Genomic DNA, 25,341 nt, shown 5'->3' with positions numbered 1-25,341 from the left:
TAGACTATATACTTATTTTATTTAACACATTATTATGCATTTCCCTTGTTTTGATTTGTTCTATAAATAAAAATACATTGCATGGATGCTTGATGAATACAACTTGAATAATGACTCAAACTTGGGTCAACATCATTCCCTTAAATCAATAAATCAATACCTGTTTGACTAACAAACACAAACAAACATGCCACATCTCCTTAAGAATCACTCAGGGGTTGAATCAGAAAGTAATTAAATGTAATCAGAGAATCCCATCCCAACCAGTGCTGACAGACAAGTCTTTGGATAGTTTGTTAAACAGCTTCACCTTTGGCCTGCCACAAGGACTGCTTAGACTTTGAAACCTGGGCAACACATTTGCAACTTCCAAGTGAACTCATACAGCAAGGTGTGTAAGTATAAAAGCCATTACGTTAAAGCACAGGTTTAGTCTTCACTGAAAGAGGAGGACTCGCCTATCCTTAAGGATTCCGGAGCTTCTTCAAACCCATCATGGGGGGTACAAAGCTCTGCCTCTTGCTGCTGCTGGTAACAGCCTACACGTTAGCCCGTAAGTATCCATATTTAACCACTTAAACCCTCTGGTCTAGACCAGTTGTTCCCAAACCTTTTAGCCTGTGACTCAAAAGAGAAATGTTATGTCTCCCTGGGATCCAAACAAAAAAAATAGCAGATCCACAAGATCACAACATGTCGCATCGCACTGTGAGCTTGTAGATCGGTTATTTTCACTACTACTTAACCAAATTGGTTTCTAATTTTATGGAATCTTTGAGATTTATCTTTCATTTCTTCATGAAATGAATGAAAAGAAAATTTATTTATTTTTAATTCATGAAAAATTTGGCTTTTTTTGGGAATGTTTTTTGAAAATGGCCTAAAAATGTAAAGTAAATGTAAATGTTTTGAGTATCTCTTCTTAGTTATTACTTTTATTATTAATAAACACAATTATTATCCAAAACATGTCTATGAAGGGTTACTTTTAAGCATTGAATTGAAGTCAGCCATTGAAGTTTAAATAGTTTGACCAAACTGAGAATTCTCACCTGTTACCGTGAGACCTAATCAAATTTACTATGGACAGTACAGTGGAAGTCATTATCAACAAATGGTTTACTTCTTTTTGGATTAAATTGTTTTGCGGAAGTCACCTTAAAGTAAAAACCTACTGTAGTTAATTCAAAAGCTTTGCTTGGTTGTGTAGCATTTTATAAATGAGTCAGTGAGTGTCTGTTTCTAGGATTATATATATATATATATATATATATATATATGGTATATATTGTATAGTGTGTGCGTGCGTGTGTGTGTGTGTGCGTGCGCGCAGCAGGCTGTCCATTGTTGTCCATTGTTGACATACGTTGTTTAACTTTAAAGTCATCCTATATCCATAATAGTTGTATATGTAGTGTGATAGTATAGCTATTATATAAATATTGGTTAGTATATATTGTTGAGTAAAATGAAACAATCTAAGCACTGTGAAATAGAATACTTTTTGCATTAAAATATTAAGTAATGTGTATAATATGAAATTGCTTTATTTTACAATGAAGATATTTATGCTACTAGATATTTGATCTATTAAATAACATTCTGCCTTTCTCTACTAATACAGAACAAGATGTGGGAAATGCGGAGGGACAATCCCCAACATGTTTCTGTAAGTTACATAATTTTTACTGTATTTACCATCATTATAATGTTTGTATAAGTATTATTAAAAACTTTAGTGCGTGAATCACCTCTAAAGTTATGAGCTGCTATACTGTATGTAGCTGACCACTTAACCAACAGCCTTTTGGTTGCCATGTTATGTGGTCAGATATGTGGGCCACAAACCTTTTGTCAAGTCAATTGATTTATGTCATTGTGAATGAATGCATGGGACCCGAATGGAAACAAGACCGCAAGGTCTTTCTTCGGTGCTGTCCTTTTGGACCAATGCTGTGCTTGACTGTACCCTGTACTGTTTGCATCTTATTGTCTAATAAAATTATCAATCAATCAATCAAAGTGGGCCCTGGCCCAGAAAAGATTAAGAACCAATAGTCCATAGTATCTATCAACATTCTAGCTTTTAATGATTTTCTAGTGGCCAGAAGGTTCAAGAACTTCAGGAGGTTTGTGTACGACTATGAAGCCGAAACCCTTAATGGAGTGAGTGGAGCCACTAATCTGAAAAATGGCCCCAAAGTCTCCTGTAAGGTAGGTTATGACAGCCCTGATCAGTTTTGCCAATATAACCCTATCTTCACCTTTACGGAAAATGGAAAGTTCTAAGAACATTACTTTATTTTGATCTGTTGCCTAGGTTGAAATTGAGGTGCCCCAGACCTGTAGCTTCATCCTGCGCACAACAGAGTGCTCTCTGAGCGAGGCTGTTGATGTGGATGAAGAGGGCACCCCAGTGTTTGAGCCTGCCCCAGGTGCTGAAACATTCAACGCTGCCATGGCAAAGTGAGTAGGCCTAAAGCCCTGAGCAAGATATGACAGGGTGTGGTGACATGAACACATGAAATGATAACAGATAAGAAGGCTTAGCCTTATAGCAGAACACCCAGTGATACAGGAAGAGAGGATGCAAAGTGACATAACATAAACTGCAGGCTATAGGCTCAATATTAAATGGTGGTCTGCCCCCCTTTATAGATACGCATTGAAGATCACTGTTGAGGGACAGACAGATGTCCAACTGTTCCCTGAGGACGATGAACCCATCAACATCCTGAACATCAAGAGAGGAATCATCTCTGCGCTTCTTGTGCCTGTGATGGAGGAGGAGAGGAACAAAGAAATGGTGAGAGATCCTCAAACACAACACACACAGCCAAACAGGTCCAGTCCAAGTCATCAACAACGAGCTTGCTCCTCTTTGTTGCAACAGTATCTATGTGGTCATGCAAAAGATAAACAAGTTGTGCAATGGAAAGATAAGCCACCCCCTATCACAGGTGATGAATACCATCATATTTTCCACTTGACAATAATTTGTTGCAGGTCAAAGTCCCAGATAAGATTATCTTGGTTAATGACATCACCTCACCGGTCACTTAATGAAAGCTAATGATTTTAGGTCGATAAACAAGATTGTTAGAATGAATAAATCTTGTTTATGCGTATTAAAGGTATGTATAGGCCTAACAAATAATTTTGAGCTTTCGTTTCTGTTGTCTGAGGGTGGAGTTATTTTACTAAGACAATTCACACCATGTAAATTAAGTTAATTCATTTTTAGCTATAGTTGAGTGTCGGACATATCAGGCCCCTATTGATTTCTTTAAACGTTGTGGCAAGCCCCAAATATCTGACCTCAAAGTGCTTTGCAAATATTAAGTAAGTGTGGTACTTGCAGTGGTAGTATCCAAAAATACAGAATACTCAACTAAACATATAGGCCTACATAATAAATACGATATAGACTTCTGAAAAGAACGTACAGTACTCAAGTAAATGAGGCAAAAATGTTGTCCCTTATTTACCAAACTAACATTCTCTCTCTCTCCATTTTAAGGCCACTGTGCATGGAATATGCAGCTCTGAATTCACTGTCAACTCCAGAGAAGACATTGCTACTGATGTGACTGTCACTAGGGACTTGTCTAAATGTGACAGTTTCAGCGCCCAGCGAGACCACACCAGTCCCCTGGCTCTCATCTCTGGAATGGTAAGACCATAATGATATCCTGATGTAATAGTCACTAGTGCACATGGTTTTCAACCAGTGGTCCTTGAGGGAATTCCAGGTGGTCCCCCCACCCCAGCTAAATGATCTTTAACTCTTGAGAACTCTTGAGAACTCTTGAGAGCGTAAAATGAAACCAAATGAACCCGGAAGGGTCCATTTGGTTTCATTTTGGTTTAATTTCCCCCCCCGGTCCATTTGGTCTCATTTTACGCTCTCAAGAGTTAAATTATTGTTAAACATCTGCATTACTTAATTTACAAGAAGTCTACACAATTAGAGAAATAAGAGAATGTAGAAGAATTGTTATTTTGATTGCCTGTGCTATCTCTCCTAATGGTACCAACATCAATACAGCATGGAATTGTGGACAAAATCTTATCCAACGATAACAAAATATTCTTTCGTTTTGGGTCGGAGAGGCTAAATGTCATCAAATGGTGGTCCGTGGCTCAAATGCTGAAAAAAATATTGGCCTTAATTGATATGAAAAGGGTTGAAAACGACTGCACTAGTACATGGCTTTGAAGTATCCTGTGTGGGTTGGATGATTAGCTTTGATGGCTGGCTGTGATGGCTGTGATGTGTTGCCCAACAAGTTTCTAATAAGGCATAAATCAAGCTTACAAAGTCCATTTCAACACTAATCCTAAACCTAAGCGGTTCCCAAACCTTTTTAAAATTAAACAATAGCACCACCATTAGCCTTTTCATGTCACACACCCCCTGGCCTAGAAGGTGCGCACAAGCATCACAGTTCGAGAACCACTGCTTTAGTAGAAGACAATGCAAGTATCCACAACTATATATAACTAATATAATTCTGCCTAAATATTTACTAAAACGCTATTTGTCAGAGGGTGTCCAATCGCACTATATTAAAGCTACAGTCATGTGTCATATTAATGATTTATTTAGTATCTGACAGTTTCTCCTTTGATAATCTCTCTAAAACATGGATTTGCCTTTCTACCATCAGCACTATCCTTTGTCCAAGATGATCAGCAGCACCCAGAATTGCAACTACAAGTTTGACAACCAGAAGAAACACATGACTTTTGGAACCTGCACAGAAAAACACATCTTCCTGCCTTTCTCTCATCAGTAAGTATAATACACAAAGAAATAATTGGGAAAAGCCCAATTTATATACTTATATAACTCTTTTATTTACAAACTCATCTGTCTGTCTGCATTTGTCATAATGTGCTCTATTTCGTCCATGCTAAACCCCTTATCCCTAAACTACTTTTTTATTTTGCATAGTTAAAATAGCCAATCTAAAAGCTCACACCGTGTTGATGTAGATCGGCTAGTTGAACTATTCAAAAATTAGAAAGTAGAGCTCAATGTGTGCACACTGCACAGTGACAAAATACTTTGCCACTAGGTGGAGTCTAGAGATTTGTAATCCAACACTGGCATCCAGTTTGCCCTCACAGCGTGAACCCCTTTGCCTGTGTTTGGGGGAGGGAAGCTGGGTGGGGAGAGCAGGGATCTGGCACCTGTCAAATAGAGGTGGGGACGGGTTGTAGAAAGGAGGTGCTATACTCACCGTCATGCATGTGAGCAAGTAGGGTAGCCTATAGCAGTGGCAACACATACATTACATGGGGAAGGTTAACTGATGAAACTAAATTGGGAGAAAATAATCACACCTGTGTGAAGTGAGGGGCGCTCTTATCAGCGTACATCATGACGTAAATTCGCCATTCATTGTCAATGGGAATTGTGTAGGACAAAAATAGCCGATTTGCTCGTCCACATATGACGGAAATTCTCCATTCATTGTTAATGGGAATTTAATGTTTGTGTAAGACTAAAATACCGATTTTCTCAGACACATATGATGTAAACTCTCCATTCATTGGCAATGGGAATTTAATGTTTGTGTAATACGAAAATCTACACTAATAGCTGAATATAGGAGGGGCTAGCGCCCCTAAAAACGAAGTAAAATGTTTTTCTACTCTAACAATCACACCCGTGTGAAGTGAGGGCCGCTCTTATCATCATACGTCATCATGTAATATATATAGGTAATTTCCTGACATATTCTCTTGTTCTGGCTTGTTAAACAGGAATGAATATGGAGTTTCCACCTTGGTGAAGCAGACTCTTTCTCTGCAGGAGACCAGCAAGATCAATGATAGAGTCTTTGAGCACAGTGAGTGTCACTGTTTATGTCCTGACCTTGGATATAGCTTGTTGCAATGTCTTGACTTGAATATGTCTCACTGCCTCTATGTTATTATCCTTTTAAGATGAGTTAAACGTTAAGTTCCTGCCCATGGAGGTAGCTGAGGACAAGGCCCCAGTTCAGACCAAAGATGCTGCCATTGCCACTTTGAGGGAGTTGATCAACCTGGGTCAGACCAACCAGGGCCACCAGCGTGCCAGCACCTTTCAGAGGTTTGTATCTGAGCTCCGTGGCCTGAAGAGGGACATCCTGAATCCTGCTTCCGACGAGATGATGACCATGGACACAGCCCTGACATGGCAAGCTCTGATGCAGTGTGGTACCCCAGAATGTAGCAGTGCCATGTTGGCTGTGCTTCGGACCTCTCAGCTTCCTGCTTTTGAGGCTGATGTTGCCGCCTACGTCCTGGGAATGCTGCCCAACCCCTCCCGTCTAATGGTTAAGGATATGTTGTTAATGGCTCAGAACCATAAGAGCAAGCCCATCATGTATGGCCTCAGCAATGTTGTCAGAAAGTAAGTAAGATTGAGAATGGGATTTTTGTATTATTTTTATTATTATCAAGAAAAGAAGAAAATCCTAACTCACAATGAATAGTGGTCTGTGCTGTTTGTACGTAAAGGTTGTAGTTACAAAATGTCTTGTTTATTATAGGCTTTACCAGGCTGAGGGCAAAGTCACTCCTGAGATTGCTGATGTGTCTGAGTTCATGACTGCCATTCTGGGTGTGGACTGCGCTGGCGAGAAAGAGCTGACCTTCCTGACATTGAGGGTAGGTAAATGGCTGTAAACTCAGCTCTGAATCACCCATTGTATAAATGGTAAATGGTGCATTTATATAGCGCCTTTATCCAAGGCGCTTTACATAGATTGTGCATTACATTCACCCATTCGCACACAAATTCATACACCGATTACGGCAGAAGCCATGCAAGGTACCAACCAGCACATCAGGAGCAATTTGGGGTTCAGTGTCTTGCCTAAGAACACTTCGACATGTAGACGGGAGGAGCCGGGATTCGAACCGCCTACCCATGGATCATTGGACGACCTGCTCTCCCTCTTGACCCACAGTCATTACATGTATGCAAATTTCAAGTTTCTGACATCCTATTCCATGCAAATTACAGGTTGTTGGTAACATGGGAGAAGCAATGGAAGCTGCAGATCCGTCTATAAAGTCCACCTTGGTGAAGTGCATGAGACAGCCTCAAACCACATTGAATGTCCAGCTGGCTGCTATTCAGGCTTTCAGGCGCATGTCTGTAACAGATGAGGTACATAACATGTTTATGTCAAATGACAAAAATAACTGTTTTAAAGGTCATAAGGTGAAGAATGGAAACCACCTGACTGTGTTCCTCTCCAGGTGCGCAATAACATCCAGAGGGTCAGCCAGTATGCCAAGGGTGCTGTGCAAAAGCGCCTAGCAGCCTACTTGATTTTGATGAGGCAGCCTGAGGACAGTGATGTGGAACTGGTGAAGAAGCTTCTCACTCAGGAGCAGAACATGCAGATCAAGGCCTTTGTGACCTCTCACATCTACAACATAATTTCCTCCAAGGATCCTGAGACCCACGCGTAAGAACAGAGTTGCAGTCCTATTAGACATAATAGAAGTGCATTGAATGGATACTATTGTTTTACGTGAAACCTTTCTGTATTAAACAATATACATTAGATTTGACAAACCAAAAATACAACCAAATTAATAGCTATTTAAATGTTAATGTTGTCTGGCCCCCAGTCTGCGTGAGAAGATCTTGGAAGCACTGCAGCCGGATGAAATGGATGTCGCAACCCACACTGAATATACCACAATGTCTCGCAACTACAAGCTGGGAATGGAACAGGAAAGCATGCAGGCCAACATTCGTGGCAACGTTGTCTTTGATCCCACCAGCCAACTGCCCAGGGAGTTCCTGCTGGAAACTACTCTGAAAGCTTTTGGCTATAATATGGACATGTGGGAGGTATGTAATAAAACCTTTAGACCTATTATTAAACAAATTGTAATAATTTCATTTCTTAATTGTGATTTTATGACACTTGGATCTGGTCACATAAAACATGCAAATACTTACATTTGCATGTATTAACCTGCTTGAAATTATAGAATAATTTGTACAAAATTGTAGCAAATATTAGCAAATAAGTATACTAAATTAACATCGATTTCCTTTGACTTAGAACAAACCTTACAGAATCTTTTCTAATTGCTATTAATAGCAGAAGTCTGCCTCTATCACATCAAACCCTACTGTAAATATTACTGAATGTTACTGACTTATTGGCCCATAGATTGGCATGGAAGGAAAGGGGCTTGAGCCAACCATTGAGACTCTCTTTGGCAAGAATGGGTTCTTCCCTGACACTGTGTCCAAAGCTATGTACTGGGTTGGAGATAAGATGCCAAACAAGATCAATGAGGTTCTGGAGAAATTGGCCACTTCAATAAGACCAGAGGGAATGAAGAAACAGGTAATTTATTTTATTATTTTTTAATGAATAGTACAATATTGATCTATTCGTCTCTTACATATATTCTTTGTATTTTATTTAATCAATCTATGACATTACCACTCTTTCACTCAAGGTGCCCGAGAACCTCGTCAGGGAAATTGTCCGTAATTTCAACAAACTGGCAAAGGATCTGCAAGCGCAGGAATCACCAGAAGCCATGGCTTACATTCGGCTCATGGGAGCTGAGCTTGGCTACATCAAGCCCGGTGACCTGAAGGGAATTGCCCAATATGCACAAATGTTTGCTGAGATGTTCCTGGTGACTATTCCTAGAGAGGTAAAACTTGCACAAGTACATTTTACATCCTTTATTTTCTACAGTCAAGATCGTTTTTATATTTAACCGTGGCATTTAATCTCTTTGTCAGATCACAAAGAGCCTCATGTCCAGAACCAACAATGAGGTCTTTGCCCATTACATTTTCATGGACAACAAGTTCACCATGTCAACAGCAGCTGGCTTGCCTTTGAAGTTTGCTCTGTCAGGCACATTTGCTCCTGGTGCAACAGGAGGAGTTCGCTTTTCGCCAAACATGGTAAGTATCCCACTATAATGTCAACCTTGACTTCATGATATTGTAGTGCATGCATGTGTTTGGAGGGTTTATTGAGTTATTTTGTATAGTTACATTATTTTCTTGCTTACTACTCTTAGCATTAATTATCTGATAGTGTCTTTGAGGTTCAATTTCTCCCGAGTTGTTTGGTCTTTTTATTTTTAACCTTGCACTGAAAATGTATGTACTCATCAATTTCATGTGTTTACAGCAGGAAGTATCTTTCATGCCTGCTGTGGGAATTGAGTTTGTGACTGAGATGGGAGTCCATGTCCCTGAGTTTGTAGTCTCTGCAATTGAGATGCACACTAACTTGTACCATGAGAGTGCTCTCAACGCTAAGATCACCATGGGAGAGAACGAGGTCAAACTGTCCATTCCAGCCCCACAGAGTACCACTCAGCTCTTCAGAATCAGGTATCAAATAATAATATCCATTAATGTTAATTTACCTCCAAATTGATATATTCACATGATCTTTTAGGAACTTGTGTATTTCAATGTATTGCCATGTACTACTACTACTACTATAAATGGCCTACTAGTACTGTTGACCGCTACAAACTGTAAAATCTCAGCTTCTCTCTGAAGGAACGTTTGAAATGTTGAATTATTAGGTTTAGCTATTTGCTACCTACCTACTTTATGCATGTAAAAAAGTAGTATTATGAAGTATGGTACAAGTTTCTATCTATAAAAGAAATACAGTTTTATCGATTTAGAATTATTCTGGATCCCTTTTTAGTTTCTCGAAGAAACATAAATCATCGATATCCGATGAAAAAAAGGTATATAAACTGAAATAAAATATGTTATCACGTGTACAGTATAATTATTTAATTATTTATTTTAAATTGTCAATTGCTTTAAATTTACTTAATCTTGGACTATAGTGATATTAATACTAAATGCCTCTGTGTATATGTATATGTAATTTGCAAGTTGATTAGCGGTATACTGTGGTTACTTTGCGCCACTTTTGATGCGAATGCACCGTCCCAGCATATTCGATGCGTATGCCAGCAAATTACGTAATGACTAATTGTGCCTGATACGGCAGTGGTGCCAGATTACATACATGTATACATAGGAGCATTACCTTTAATCCTCCCGACACTAAAATATATCGTCATTACATCACCATCGAAAACCATTGGGTCCTTTAATCCACATCTTTATTATGTCATCATTGAGAGCTAGTTATACCAGTTATACCCTGACGTCATATGCTGGGACGGTGCATACGCATCGATTATGCTGGGACGGTGCATACACATCGAATATCGTCCTGGGCGAAACTAGTACTTGCGCACTCTGCTTGCGCAAGTAATAATACTGTAACTGCGTAATAATAATAGTGCTATTCGAGCCCACAATAATAATATCACTAGACAGGCACTTGTGCAACAGGGAGTGGCAAATGATGAATAAATGATATTCACGTGTTGGACTTTCTATTTCACCGTTCTCTCTTTGAAATAGCAACAGAATGCTGAGTTTAACTTCAGGCCAGGCCAGTCTGATTCCACCCATGGATGAGGGACTCAGGACTAATGTTGTGAGCTGTGCTCCTCTCTTCTCTGGAGTCAAGTATTGCACCACAGCCCGCTATTCTGTTGCTGGAGTTAACACCGCAGCTCCTTACTTCCCCCTCAATGGAGAGACCAAGTAAGTTAATGAATCGATGGATACCTTGTTGGTGTTAATTCGATTATATAATCTATTACTAGTGTCGATTATAATATAGGTAGGGTAGTCATAGCACCATATTCTGATAGTAATAATCATTGATATAGTTTTTTCAGTAACAAGGTCTCCTTGTCTCTCCAGCTCTTTAATAAACATAAAATAAATTTTCAGGGGGTTGCCAATTTCAGCCAGTACCCATTACCCAGTATTTATCAGCTTCAGATTGATAGTGTTCCAGTACCAAAATTCAGCTCATTTATTTGTGTCATCAATTCCACATTCTCTTGTTTACCCTGTATACTGATTCCTGTGTGAGTTCACTCTCCTGAATAGTGATTGGATAAAATTGGTGTACCGACCAGAAAATGCTATTTCTGTTTACTAAAGAGCTGGAGAGACCAGGAGACTCACTTTCCCCAAGAGTGATTTTATTTTGCGGTCTTACCCTCTAGGTTTGCAGTGGACATCCAGCCCACTGGAGAAGTCAGTGAGTACACAGCCACCATCGCCTATGAGCTTCTCAGTGAGGGCAAAGAGGGACGTCAGAAGGTTGACTCTCTGAAGATGATTCTCAGAGCAGAGGGTATGTGTGTGTTGGTCTGTTTTATGTGCATTAAAACAATTAAAAAATAAAAACTATATTCATTAAACTGCTAATTGTACTATTTCTCATACTTAATTTTAGGCACTGAATCTGAGGCCACAGCCACCATGAAATACAACAGGAACAGGAATGTCCTCACCACCAACATTCAGATCCCTGACTACGATGTGGAGACTGCCATAAGATTGGGCTTGACCAAGGGCAACGCCCTTAGCCTTGAGGTCTCCAGCCATAATGTGCCCCTGCTGTCTCTGGCAGCCCGTGCCCAGTAAGTTAACCCAGCATCTGTCCCAATCTGTCACAATGGCAGTCAACACTTTCAAAAACTTGCATGATTTACACAGTATATAGATTAAGGTGATAGTTACCTTCTTGTGGTTTTGTTGACCACAGGCTTCATGGAATGGCTGATGGAAAGCTGCAGCTTCAACTGGTGGTCCCCTCACTCAAGACTGATGCTGCCTTAACCGCCACAATGAGGAATGCTGAGGACCTCACTTTGGAGCTCAAGAGTGAAGTCCAACTCCCTCAGACCACTTCTATTCAGGCTGTCACTTTCAAATACGGTATGTTGAACTGCCAAGCATTAATGTTTATGGATGTGGGTATGGTTATGGTTTGAATTTCACAGGTTTCATGAATGTTGACAGGTAAAACAATGTTTTTGTTTTCTCAGGTGAGGAGATGGCTGAAGTTCAGCTGATGTCCAATATGAACGCTGATGTCCAGATGTTTGTACCTTACACGGATGCCCTCCAGGCCAGTCTGAAGCAGCTGGTAACGGACATCTTGGACCAGCGTGTGGTTAAAACTGATATGAAATTGAGTCAAATCTTGTCCAAAGCTTTTGAGGTAAAATCACAAACAAATAATATACATCTTTACAAATATTAGCAGACTGAATTCTTTGACTTAATTCTTCTAAACTTCAATGTGTTTTTAAACAGGCAAGCGATATCTGGATTGAAAAGATCGCCAGTGATGTTCCATTCGTAGAGATGCTAAGGAACAATGTAGCAGACATGTCCATGCCCTCCATGCCTGACACCCTGTTCATGAACCTGTAAGTAACACTTGAAAATCATCAGTTTCACGTCCTGATTCTGAAACTAACTGTAGATCTATTATGAAAACCTCTCAACTGTAATTTTGTCATATATAATAAAACACCGCTAGAAATGGCTAAATTAAATTTGTATATGGTCCTATCTAATAACGCAACTTATCCATTTGACCAGTGAAAGCACATTCAGATACCGGTTCAACAAGGACAGAATGACCATCACCATTCCTCTGCCTTTTGGAGGAAAGTCATCTGAGGAACTAAGGATTCCACCTGTGCTCACCATACCAAAGATGTCTTTGCCAGGGTTTGGCCTAGAGCTTGAATCCAGGCAGATCCCCATCCAAACCTTCACCGTCCCATCTGAGTACGATCTTACTGTGCCACTCATGGGAATGGTGGACGTGGCCGCTAAAGTCAACAGCAACTATTACAACTGGGAGGGGATGGCGACTGCCGGGAACAACACCATTGATTCTCCTATCTATCTGGCCAAGTTCAAATTCATGGCTGACAGCCCCATTGAACTCCTGTCTTTCACAGCTGAGGGTAACTTGGCCTTTTTTCATCAATTTAGTCATAAATATTTGATAATTGATTTTCATCAACATATAAACACAGTATAAACATAAATACGAATCAACTGTAGTATAAAGGCAATGAACTACGTGTTTTTTATTCTGTATTATGTATGTCTTATAATGTGTTCAAGTCTCATATAGTAAGTATGAATTTGCCTGTTTTACAGGAGTTGCAGAGATAAGTGACTCACCACAGGAGGTCCTGAAATTCACTATGGATAGTTCCCTGAAGCACAAGCTCATTGACACAAGCTTTGAAGTCCTGGAAACCATTGTTATGTCAGACAAAGTCTTGACAACAAGCAGCTACAAGATCCAAGCCTTGAGCACTCTGGGCCTGCAATCATCTTTGCACATGACCTCCCAATGCTCCCTTGCCTCAGATATGCTCACTGGAGATGTCAATGTGGATGGAAGTATGACTGTTGGATCCATGTCTGCCAGCACCACCTATTCCCAGTCTTTCACTGCTGAGCCAACGAAGAAAGAAGCAAGAACAGAGTCCACACTGACAATGACCTCTGGGATCCTGGATGTTGTGAACAAGATGAAGGCAGAGTATGCTAATGAGCAGCTCCTGATTGAGTCCACCACCAACATGAATACCGACCCAATCAAGCACACCACCACGGTTACCATTGGCTATAAAGAGGCCCAGTTTACCATCCAGACTGATTCTGTTACCAAGGCTGAAAATAAGATGCTCCGTAGTCAGTTAGATATCGCTGCTTCCAGAGCAGAGGTTAGCATCAGGGTAGAGAACCAGGCTGATGACACAGAAAACCGTGCCTATTATTTGATTTCTGGGTCCATGAACCCATCTGGCCTGGAGATCAATGGTGATGCATCCATAAACATATTTGAAAGCCGTGCCTCCCATAAAGGAACTCTGACCCTGAACACGAATGGCCTGACCACCAGCTGCACTACAACTGCACAGAGCAGCCCAATGACCTTTGAGAATGTTTTGCATGGTGGAGTTGACACTGCTGGAGCTGTGATGTCCATCACCACCAAAGGAGTTGTCAACAACAACAAAGCTGAGCTCAACATTGAGGGGAAATTGGCAACTTCAGAGGTATATCTGAACAGCATGTTCAAGGGTAACCTCTTTGATGCTGATGCCAGAAACAGAGTGAACTTCAGAGTGAATGAAGATGGCGTGGCCTTCTCCAACAACCTGGTTGGATCTCTTAACAACATAAAAACTGACAATACACACTCCATGACCCTTACTCTGACATCTCTGGCCTTCCACTCTAAGAGTGACAATTTCCTTAATGAGAGAAACACCTACAAACATGACATCACAGTTGACATGGAACTCTTCGCTGGCTCAATAATTGTCAGCAATGCCTTGAAGATAATGGATGCCAGCTTTTTGAATGAAGGCCAGTTCAAGGTAGAGCCTTACAGAATTGACCTGACTGGAACAATGATGGGAGTTGTCTCGGAGGAAGAGCTGAAACATACCTATGAAATCACATTCTTTGACATGGTCCTCTCTGCAAAGAGCAACACCAATGGAAAATTCCTGGGTTCTCATGTGACACATGCCCTTGATATGGAGGTTGCTGGTCTTTCCATGAAGTTTAACAACATGGCTAACTTCAACTCCCCATACCTCCGCCTGGACAGCACTGTCAAAGCTGTTGCTGAGCCCTTCACTCTGAACATTGATTCCATTTTCAACACAAATGGTGGAGTGTATTTGTATGGACCACAGAGTGGTGAACTGTACAGCAAATTCCTCCTGAAGGCAGAGCCCCTGGCTTTCACACAGTCATTTGAGTACAGAGCCTCAAGCACTCATGAACTGACAAATGGCCTCACCATCAACACCAACATGAACAACAAAATGAACAGCCTGATTACACTCCAGGAGCAAAGCATCACATTGAAGATCACATCCAAACTGAACAATCATGAGCTTGATCACGAAGTGAATGCTTACAACAATGCAGAGAGAATGGGACTAGAGTTGGCGGGAGCTGTCTCCACAAACTTCTTAAAGCAGGCCAGCGAAAACCACGAATATTCCATCTCTGGGTTTGTGAAGTATGATAAGAACAGTGACAGCCACTTGATCCAGATTCCATTCATTGAGCATCTGCCAACAGTTCTAGACGAAGTGAAGACTACAGTGATCAGGATGGTGGACAACACCATCAACATGTTCAAGGATATGGATACTCAGTTTGATATCAGTGCCAGGTTACACAAGAAGGTTTCTGAGCTGAAAGAGGTAATTGAGACCTTCGACTTTAATCTGTTTGTCCGAGACTTGACAGCCTTCGTCAACACCATGGAAAATCACATAACCAACCTGATGGCCAAGCTCCCCACAATGCAAATCATTGATATGCTGAAAGCAGCCATGGACACTATCATGGTTTGGATCAAGAAACTCAACATTCCTAACAAGATCAATGCTATTTATAATGCAATTGAAGAACTCTTGTCAAAATATGAGGTTGAAGAGATAATTGAGCGCATCATGGATGCGGCTGTTGAAAGTATGAAACAGTATCAAATCAGGGAAAAGATTCAGTCTGCAGTGGCTGCTCTTAAGTCCATTGACCTAGAGCCTCTGGTTAACAAAGTCTTGGCACCTTTGAAGGAGTTGGTGAATCAACTTTATATGTTTGACTTCAAGCAAATGGTTAATGACATGAGTGCCTACTTTAACAGAATGGTTCAGAAAATCACGTCTTTTGATTATGAAACTCTTGCTATGGAGCTGAATGAAAAGATCACAGAAATTAGCAAGGTTCCTTGCTTTGGAAAACTGTATGGGGAGTTCAGAATCATCTCACCTGATTACAGCCTCAGGACCACCGCTGAGCTGCAAAACACCACCACTACCCCAGTCACACCACACATCACAATGAACATTAACTCACAGGCCACTTCCACTCTTGACCTCCTTGAACACACTCTGGAGGCCAGTGCCCACATTGCCGTGCCCAAGATGAGCCGCCTGTCCCTCTCTGAGAACATCAAAGCTACGCACACATCGTTCACTCTTGACCACCAGGGACAAGTGGCTTTCTATGGCCTGTCAGCTCAGGCATCTGCTAAAACTATTGCCAAAGCTACAACTGAGCCCTACAAAGCAGAGCTGGTTAGTGATGCATTCTTTGCCATGGAAAATGGAGTTTCTGCAAACATGAAGACTGGCTACAAACATGAAGTCAACATGCCTCTCCTCAACATCTTCAGTGACGCCTCCTTCGACCAGACAGCTGTTGTACAGCTTGAAGATGGATCTGTTCGTCTGACCATTAATAACGAGGGCAAGGGCAAATATGCTTTGCAGGACTTCTCTGACTTGGCAGTCCACAAAAGTGACATGGAGGTTGTTGTCACTGGTATCTGCAACATCAAAGTGGCTTTCACCGGCACAACAGAATCCAACCATCTCAGTATGAATCAAAATATGGATGTTGATGTATGCTTGCCTAACCATGTTAAGATTAATGGCAGGGTTGAGACAGACACAGACTACATGAAGAACAGTGTTGCAGAGCTGAAATTCCAAGCTATTGTTGAAGACCTAAAAATGGATGTTACTGCTTCTCATAATGCTGAGTTGATCGGAAAGGTTGAAGGAATTATCGCAAACTCTGTCCTTGCAAAGCTCACTCCCTTTGAGATTATGTTTGAATCCAAGAATAAAGGAAACACCAAGGTTGACTTCCCATTCCAGCTATCCGGAAAGGTAGATCTCCAGAATGACATTGTTATTAACCTGAACTCTGAGGTACAACAAGCTTCCTGGACAGGTCTGGCTAGATGCAACCAGAACAAATACTCGCATGACTTCTCTGTGGATAATGGTGAGACGGAAGTTGGCTTCTTTGCACAGATGAAAGGAGAAGCCAACCTTGACATTCTGAGCGAGCCTTTCAACATACCGGCAATGACAGTTCCATTCTTAGGTGTGGAGACCCCTGAAGTGAAAGAATACAGTCTGTGGCAAGACACTGGCCTGAGCAGGTTCCTGATCACTACCCAGCAGACCATTGATATGGATGCCAAGCTGAAGTACATGAAGAACCCTGAAATGATCACCATTGACATTGACATTGAACCAGTCATTGATGCCCTTAATGGACTAACTAAATTGTATGACGACGCAAAGTATGACATGGGCATGGACATGCCTAAAACTATTACTTTCCCTGCATACAAACTCCCAGTGGTGAATGTTGAGGTGTCTTCTTTCATTGTGCCTTTGCCTACTTTGTATGTTCGATCTGCCCTTAGTAAGCTAACTTTCCCCAAAATCACTCTTCCCAAAATGAGAGGCATCATGATCCCTGTCCTGGGTGACATGACGTATGAGTTATCCTTGAAGACAGCCATTATCACGCTCAAGGCTGATGCTGGTCTCATCAACCAGGGCGATATTGTCATGAGACTTGATGCCTCCTCATCCTCTGAGTTTGAGGTTCTGAATGGTAAAATTGAGGGCACCAGCACCATGAACAGGGCCAATGGAAATATTCTGAAAATAGCCTCTGTTCTGTCCGTGAAACACATGATGGTTGAGGGTAACCACGAAAGCTCCATCGCTGTCAATTATGAAGAAATTGATGCTTCCATCACAAATTCAGCCAAGCTTAATCTCCCAGTGCTAACTATGGAAATCAACCAGGAGATGTTTGGAAATCCTCAGGAAGGCCTTATTGTCTCTGTGTCCTCTCCATCTGCTGGACTCATTGGACTCCAGTTGCAGACTAAGCGTCCCGCCCAGGTGAAAGGAAGACTCTATGGTCGTTATCCGGTAAGACATTGAAAATTGCATATTTTTATTTAAAAAGACAACTTTGGTTTTGTTCAACCAAGGTTCATGTTTATGGAAGCATAAAGCTGCCAAAATTCAAATTTAATGGCAAATAATTGAAATAAGAGAAATGGTTTTTCATTTTCAGGTCATTAACGCATATTTCTTGGGACAAAAATAAATCTAAAATGCAATAACATTTACATTTAATCTACAGATGTGCTCATTATATGACACAATTCAAATTATAAATAAAATATCATTTGAATTTCAAATTTTCCTTTTCAAATCGTACACATGCCAATTCGAAAATGAAAATGAAAATGCAATGTGATTTGCTTTTGCTTCATCTCCAAGTGTGCTCATTCTATGAACGAATGAAAAAGCTAAAGCTAATCGCATTGTATTTTCATTTTCAATTTTGTTTGATTTTCTTTTAGAAAATTAAAAATCAAATGATAATTTTAATTGTGTCATAGAATGAGCACATCTGTAGATTCAATGTAAATGCTATTGCATTTTAGATTTATTTTTGTCTCATGAAAAGTGTTAATGACCTGAAAATGAAAAAGCATTTCTCTTATTTCAATTGACTTTTCGTATTTGCCATTTCATTTGAATTTTGGCAACTTTATGCTTCCATACATTTTTTCGGTTGTTATTAGATAAAGTAAAACATGAGTGTTTTTGTTGTTGTTGTTGTTATTATTATTATTACTATTATTCTTTCATTTTAGCGATTTTTGACAATCGAACAAGTGGCTAAATATGTCTTTTTCTTCTTAGTTTTTTTGTTTTTGTAATGTTATTTACTAGGGGTTCCTGGGGTCTAGCCCCAGGAACTGTCCACAAAAGATCATGGGATCTACCGAATGTGAAGGGGGATACTAGGATGCCATACTGTCTGTCAATATTTTGTTTGTCACCGGCCCCTTCACATTCAATAGATGATCTTCTTTGGCCATATGTAATTTCCTGGGGTCTAGTAGGACTATAGTAAATAATAATAAAGAAATCAAATTTACAATTTTTTAAATAAAAATCACACCCGTGTGAAGTCTAACTCATGTTGATTAGGTGATGTAATCGTGATGTAAAACAAACGGTGCCAACACAAACATTAAATGCCATTAACAATAAAGAGACAATATGACGTAACAAAATGTTCCCTTCATTGTCAATGGAGTTTATTAAACAAACATTGAACTAAAGACAAACAGGCCCCTCAAAAATAAAAATACATATTTAGCCACTTGTTCGAATGCCCCGTCCTCTGTCTCAAATAGCTATAATCGTTAACAAGAAAGAAAGCAGCAAATGAAAAAAATATAACACTCTTTTACTTTCTCTAATAACCTAAAACATGAAACTTGGTTGAAAAAAGAACAAAGTTGTCCTTTAAATCTTAGGTGTGTCTATACTTACCAGTTACATGTAGCCTATATATCCTGTGCATGTATATCTGTCAATATTATTTAATTCTATCATCTATCATCCATTGATCCATCCTTCCTTCATTTGCTTATTTCAATTACTAGCCCAACTTGTCCATGTCCATATTACTGAAAATTCTGATACTACTATTACCTGATTTTAATATTTCTCCTTTTTTTAATTGTTTCACACAGTCTGAGCCCACAAGTGATGTTGACATTGTGGCTGTGAAGATGTCTGTGATGAACTTGGAGAAGCTGAGCCTTCAGACAACTTGGAATACAGAGATTCCCTATGAAATGATGCTGGGTTTGAAGCAGAGTGTGCCTACAATCATGTCAGCCGAAACCTTCCAGGAAATGGTGTCTGATCCCATTAGAAACACCTACAATGAAATTTCCACATTTGTTCATGTTCATTTTGTCATCCTCAAAGTTTATTTTGAGCTGTTTAAAGAGCAGGGTAGTGTTATTTTCAAGAGAGCTGCTGACAAAATAGCAGCATTTGACTTTTCTGAAATAACCAGGCCTAAGTTTTTCGAGAGTGCAATGTTTATCCTCAGGGAATACCAAAAGAACATCCAAATTATACTTGATGCTACTATCAACTTCCTGAGGGAGACTAAGTTCCAGATACCTGGATTTGAAGAGAAGATGTCTGGACTTGAAGTCTACCAAACAATTAGCGCCTTTGTTGCCGATGTGTCCGAGGAAGCTATCACAAAAATTCCAGAGTACATTAGCTTCACCTTCAAAATGCTAATTGATTATTTCACAGCCATTGAATTCACTTTCCCTGGCTCAAGCTATATTATGAGGGGAGGGGAAATCTTAGATGACTTGTCACTAACATTGCAGAAAATCCAGACCCAAGTGATTGTGATAGTGAAGAAATTGGGGGATATCCAGCTTGAAGACATCCTAACAAGGCTGTCTGAATTCACCCAGTTTAGCATTGAGAAAACAGAGAAACTCTTCAACTTCCTAAGCTCTTGGGATGCAGATAATGTCTCTTCTTGGTTAAGTGATGTATACACGGATGCCATCAACTCCCGTATTGTGGTTGATATCACCAAGCAGGTGGAGGATGCCAGGAGAACTGTGGTTGAATACATCAGCATTGTGTATTCTAAACTCCAGGATCTTCTTGCAGACATGTCCATTGAGCAGCTTCAAGCTGACATACAGGCCTGGATTGACTCAATGGTAAAACGCTTGAATTCTTTCCACAACACGATCATTGAGCTTCTTAAAGAGAGCACCAAAAAGTTTGAGCCTTATGTGAGAATGAGTGAGAGACAGATGGATATCGACATTCCTTTCCCATTCATTCCCAAATTTGCCTAAATGACAGAAAATATTTCACTTTCGTACGCCTCCAAAATGTTTGAGAGAATGTTTTTTTGTGTGTCTGTAAACAGCAAGACATGGCAATATTAAATTATTGTTTTAATACTACAGAATGTATGCAAGTCCTTAGAAAGGCCATTACGTTGTTTACCCTACCGTATTTTGCAAATGATCAATGTTCTTTATTATTTCAATGTAGATCTTTTCTGGTTATACTGTGCCCCTTTATGTTTTATTCTATTTAAAAACAAACTTTATGAAGACTCAATAAAGACCATTTGTACTGCATAAATTATCTTTGTGTCTTCTGTACATGTAATTTTAAGAAACTATTTAACATCTTAACACTCAACGTCTAAGTTTTATTATAATGCAAGTTGATTATCATAGGCTAGAATATACGCTCATTGGACAGACAATGGTAATACTGCACCCATCCATTATATTAGTCAGGGTTTCCTGCGAGTATAATTGAGACACAAATAACTTCTGTGACTCACAATCCCTTGATAAATGGGGTTGGGTTGTTTGGGTTGTTATCCTTTATTTCACATTATTCACTATGGTGTATATGTAATCAAGAGCCTGTGCTCCGACCTATGTTTATATTAATTACATTAAAACAGAAAAGTTCAAGTGAAGGAAATTTGGGAAACAGTCACACTGTTGTAGGATAGAATAACAATTACATATAAGCTGTTTGTGTTTTGGAACTAAAATATGTATAATATAATTACTTTTTTGGGGGTGTGAAAAACAAAGATATAATGATGGAGACACAAGTCTTGATTCATTGATTGTCCCAAAGATCCTTATGTTCTGTATTTCTGTTTTGCCATTAGAAAACACTTTACAGTTGATTCTTTATATAGGTGTAGAAATTTCACATTTAATTCGAGTCTTCGAGTTCAATGTGAGTTGTTACTTTCATTCAACTATACCAGGGATACTCAAATAGAATTCTCCATGAGTAGCTGTCTGTCTGTCTGTCTGCCTGTCTATGAGTAGCTGTCTGCCTGCCTGCCAGCCAGCAAGTTGGTTAACAGAAAATAAATTGTTATGGCTGAGTAAAATAAAATACAATAAACACAATTTGCCTGAAAATAGATTACCCAGCTATGACCTTTTTCATGAAAAAAAAAGAGTAGTGATATGGCTGACTGAGTAAAATAAAACAATCTACCTGAAAATAGATAGCTATAAGTGAAGAGCAATTTCCGCAATTACCATTTCCGCAATTCCCGCAATTTCCTCAATTTCCATTTCCGCAATTTCCATTTGAACCATTTCCGCAATTACCATTTCCGCAATTTCCATTTCCACCATTTCCGCAATTTCCGCAATTTCCGCAATTTCCATTTCCATTTCCAACTATTAATGGCAGCTGGGTTTCATCATTCAAATAAAATAGAATTCTGTCCGTTTAGCTATAAAATTATGTCAGGGAATAGGAATACAGAGTATATGTCTTTCATTTGCATTGCATCTCCCCCCCCCCCCCCCCCCAAGCTTTTATTTTCGTTCGAGTTAATTTTTATTTCATTTTCCAGATTTTTTTTCTTCTTTTTTTTAGATTTTCATTGGTGGGCCAGTCATAATGGTCCCGTGGGCCTGATGTGGCCCGCGGGCCTGAGGTTGAGTATCACTGAACTATACAATGCAATATTTTATTATTTGTGTCCTCATTTAATAAACCTGGCAAAGCAATTTTATTCACTCAACAATTCAAGTCTGGTGACGCGAGGTTAACAATTCTTCCATTTATTTATTTTTTTCACTATTCAGAAGAAAAACAAAAACTATATTGTCTGGCAGATGCACTGAGTAGCCCAAACAAGCAATGTGAATGTAGAGGGAGGGGTTGGAAGGGGGGTGACTAGTTTGGAACATTAGCGGCCAGTACAATGTGTTCCTGTTCTGTAAGGCAGCACAGATAGAGCCCAGCAACAGAGTTAAGCAAAGAATGTGACTTTTACCCTGTTGTAACTCTTGCAGGATTTACACGGTCTCATGCTCTTAACGCTTTCTGATATTCCATTGGCTGTCTACACAAGGGATCTGCTTTTTCCCATTTGTATAGCTGTTAAAAATGTCTCATAGTTCACTCTAGTGAAATAACCCTATCACAGACTAACTACCAATGCCTGCAATAGTGCTGTTTCAGAACTCTCATTTGAACCAGCACTCCCATGCACCATAAGTGCAGTTACATAATAATGAATGAATGAACACAGAGGAAAACATTAGTTGATATAAGGATGCCATAATGAAGTTAAGTGGATGTTTGATTACATAGGCCTACATTTAACTCACACTCCGTAATGTTCAATTATTTCCTGACCATTTGTAGGTACTATGGGACTAATGTCTTAAATTAATTGCTAATCAATGACGTGCTGAAAATGTTGTGCTCCATATAATGAACTGTTCATTCCCACATTATATAAACAAAGTTCAGCAGCGATATTAAATCACACAAATGCAGAGTTATGCATTTTAACTGTAAATTGTAGTTAAAACATTGACCAAGACCAGGTTACATTACAGATTGCAGCTTTAAAAATTGAGTGATTTCAGTCCCTCTAGTTACTAGAGGGACTGAAATCACTCAATTTTTAAGTACTAGAGTCTAGTACTATACACACTAAATAAAAGCATTTATAATCTTTGCTTAAAGGTAGGCTACTCAAATTGTGCTTTATGGAACCGTACAGAACCTTTAAAGAACCATATAAAAGGACAGCAGCAGTGCTATACCTGTATACCGGTCATAACCAAAAAGGCAATTCAGGTTTTTGTGCCATCTATAAATAGCTCTACCACAATCCCTACAGCCCATGATCACTGTTTTTTGTTAAATGCATTTGTATATTCTAGGTAGGCCTACTGATGTTTTACTATACTAGCTGCCCTGCAGGGTCAGGGTGCCAAACAGCCAAAGGCAAATTTCAATGTGTTTAAATATGGACGTTTTCTTTATTATTATTATTGGACTTCAGCCATCCCAAAGAACCGCTATTTTGAGTCTACTAGATCATGGCATTTAGTGTGTAGAAAACTGTAGATCCCCCCCCCCCCCCCTCCCAAAAAAGAATTTCCTCTTTCCATTGTGTGAACCACAACATTCAGACACACACACACTCAGACGTCAACATTCAAATGCGGTCCATTATAGGCAGGCATTTATATAGTAGTAGATTACATACATGTATTTTGAAGTCGTCTTGCTGCCTAAATTCAGTGAAGCTTAGATACAGCCAGTGCATTTGAGTTGGGTCTTTATTTTAACACCTGACACAACTTAACGTAAAGAACATACAAAATATATTGCACCATGTATTCTCTTGTCTTTTGACATCATACACAAGTGTAATATCTGTTAGCTGGATGCTGCTGTCCCCAGCTGCTGAAGGACCTGACAGGCACACAGTAATTTTAGAATACATTACAAAACGTTACAAAAACAAATGCAGTGCAAGTTTTACAGCCTTTGTGATGGCAATCAGCTTGGCAGAAATGTTTGAGGCAAAAGTATATGCAGACGGCGATATATCATAATTAATAATACAATTCGGTAATTGTGCAATTGAAACCTCGGCTTGAACGCTAGGCTTTTAGTGTCAGTTCGTCACATAAATAAATCACAGCCATTTGTAAAGCGGCCATTGAAATCAGAGGATAGGGTAGTGTGTTGTTGTCCTTCAGTGGGTATGGCTACTTTCAGGCTTCAGCACTTTCGCAAGTTGTAAAATTAGGATCAACGGACCCACCAAGAATGTTCATCAACCGGTTCGTGTAACTAATTAGTCAATAGTCGGGCTGTTAGAACGACATTTGAGTTTTGCTTCAAACAACTTCAAATCAGAGGATCCAAACATGTCCGGACAAGTTTCCCACTGGCGAAAGGGTCTTTTCCACCACTACACGACGACAGAGCTCAGACAGTCTCATCATGACGGACAATGTTCATTCACAAATCACAACACAACGCAGCATTTGACACAACTGCGGGGGTGGGGTGGTCGTCGCTTCTGCAGGGAGGCTCGTGTTGCGGTCTCGAACACTTCCCATATTCCGTCCTTAGTTTTAGCGGAACATTCCAAATAGTCATATGCGCCGATGCGCGTGGCCATGGCCCGCCCGTCCTCTGCTCTCACCGGCTCTTGTTTCAATCTGGATAGCTCGTTCCTTACATTCTCATCGTTGCGCAAATCTTTTTTGTTGGCAACCAAAATTAGAGGTACATTCGGACAAAAGTGTTTGACTTCAGGAACCCACTTTTCGGGGATGTTTTCAAGAGAGTCCGGGCTGTCCACCGAGAAGCACATTAGGATGACATCAGTGTCCGGATAGGACAGGGGACGCAGGCGGTCGTAGTCCTCCTGGCCCGCCGTGTCCCATAGCGCTAGTTGGACTTGTTTGGAATCCACTTCTATGTCGGCAACATACGTCTCGAACACTGTCGGAACATAAACCTCTGGAAATTCGTCTTTGCTGAACACGATCAGTAAACATGTTTTCCCACACGCACCGTCGCCCACAACGACAAGTTTTTTACGTATATCTGCCATTTCGTAACTTCTCCCAACGCGTCACTCAAAAAAAGCCTCAAAATGTAAACCTCAGAACGAACGAAGCACCCAATCCGTGTTACATCGATGATCGAATGATCTTATACACACAATATATAGACAGCAATGTTCCAGGAACAGTTACGGTATCTCCCAAAGTTATCGTAGCATAGCAGCAGTCACTGCGCCTCTTTCTTTATAAAGCAGAGGGCCGCTTTCTTAATATAGCAACCCAATCGGAAATAGGGAGGTGAGGTCACTTTTTGTAAAGGGGGAGGTGATTGGACCTC

At 40.0% G+C, this 25,341-nt stretch overlaps 2 protein-coding genes across 2 annotated transcripts; one reads left to right on the top strand and one right to left on the bottom strand.

The window, feature by feature from the left end:
• Positions 1-495: 495 nt before the first annotated feature.
• Positions 496-20,477, top strand: LOC308334640 (apolipoprotein B-100-like; the record flags this gene model as incomplete). Its single annotated transcript, XM_080791444.1, has 26 exons — positions 496-553; positions 1,625-1,669; positions 2,102-2,214; positions 2,321-2,466; positions 2,659-2,806; positions 3,521-3,673; positions 4,671-4,795; positions 5,773-5,858; positions 5,956-6,406; positions 6,546-6,663; positions 7,022-7,168; positions 7,261-7,472; positions 7,639-7,864; positions 8,193-8,372; positions 8,488-8,691; positions 8,783-8,950; positions 9,183-9,388; positions 10,454-10,639; positions 11,113-11,249; positions 11,346-11,532; positions 11,658-11,830; positions 11,941-12,116; positions 12,212-12,327; positions 12,503-12,876; positions 13,076-17,697; positions 19,326-20,477. The coding sequence occupies 26 exons, from the start codon at positions 496-498 to the stop codon at positions 20,475-20,477; spliced, it is 9,909 nt and encodes a 3,302-aa protein (XP_080647570.1).
• Positions 20,478-23,741: 3,264 nt separating this feature from the next.
• LOC308334770 (rho-related GTP-binding protein RhoB) lies at positions 23,742-25,240 on the bottom strand. Its single transcript, XM_080791587.1, has one exon. The coding sequence runs from the start codon at positions 25,049-25,051 to the stop codon at positions 24,458-24,460; it is 594 nt and encodes a 197-aa protein (XP_080647713.1). The 5' UTR covers positions 25,052-25,240; the 3' UTR covers positions 23,742-24,457.
• Positions 25,241-25,341: the final 101 nt, after the last annotated feature.

This window comes from Protomyctophum bolini (assembly GCF_963924005.1).
Source record: "Protomyctophum bolini genome assembly, chromosome: 19".
In the NCBI taxonomy this organism is placed as follows: Eukaryota; Metazoa; Chordata; class Actinopteri; order Myctophiformes; family Myctophidae; genus Protomyctophum; species Protomyctophum bolini.
This window is presented reverse-complemented; position numbering and strand designations above follow the sequence as displayed.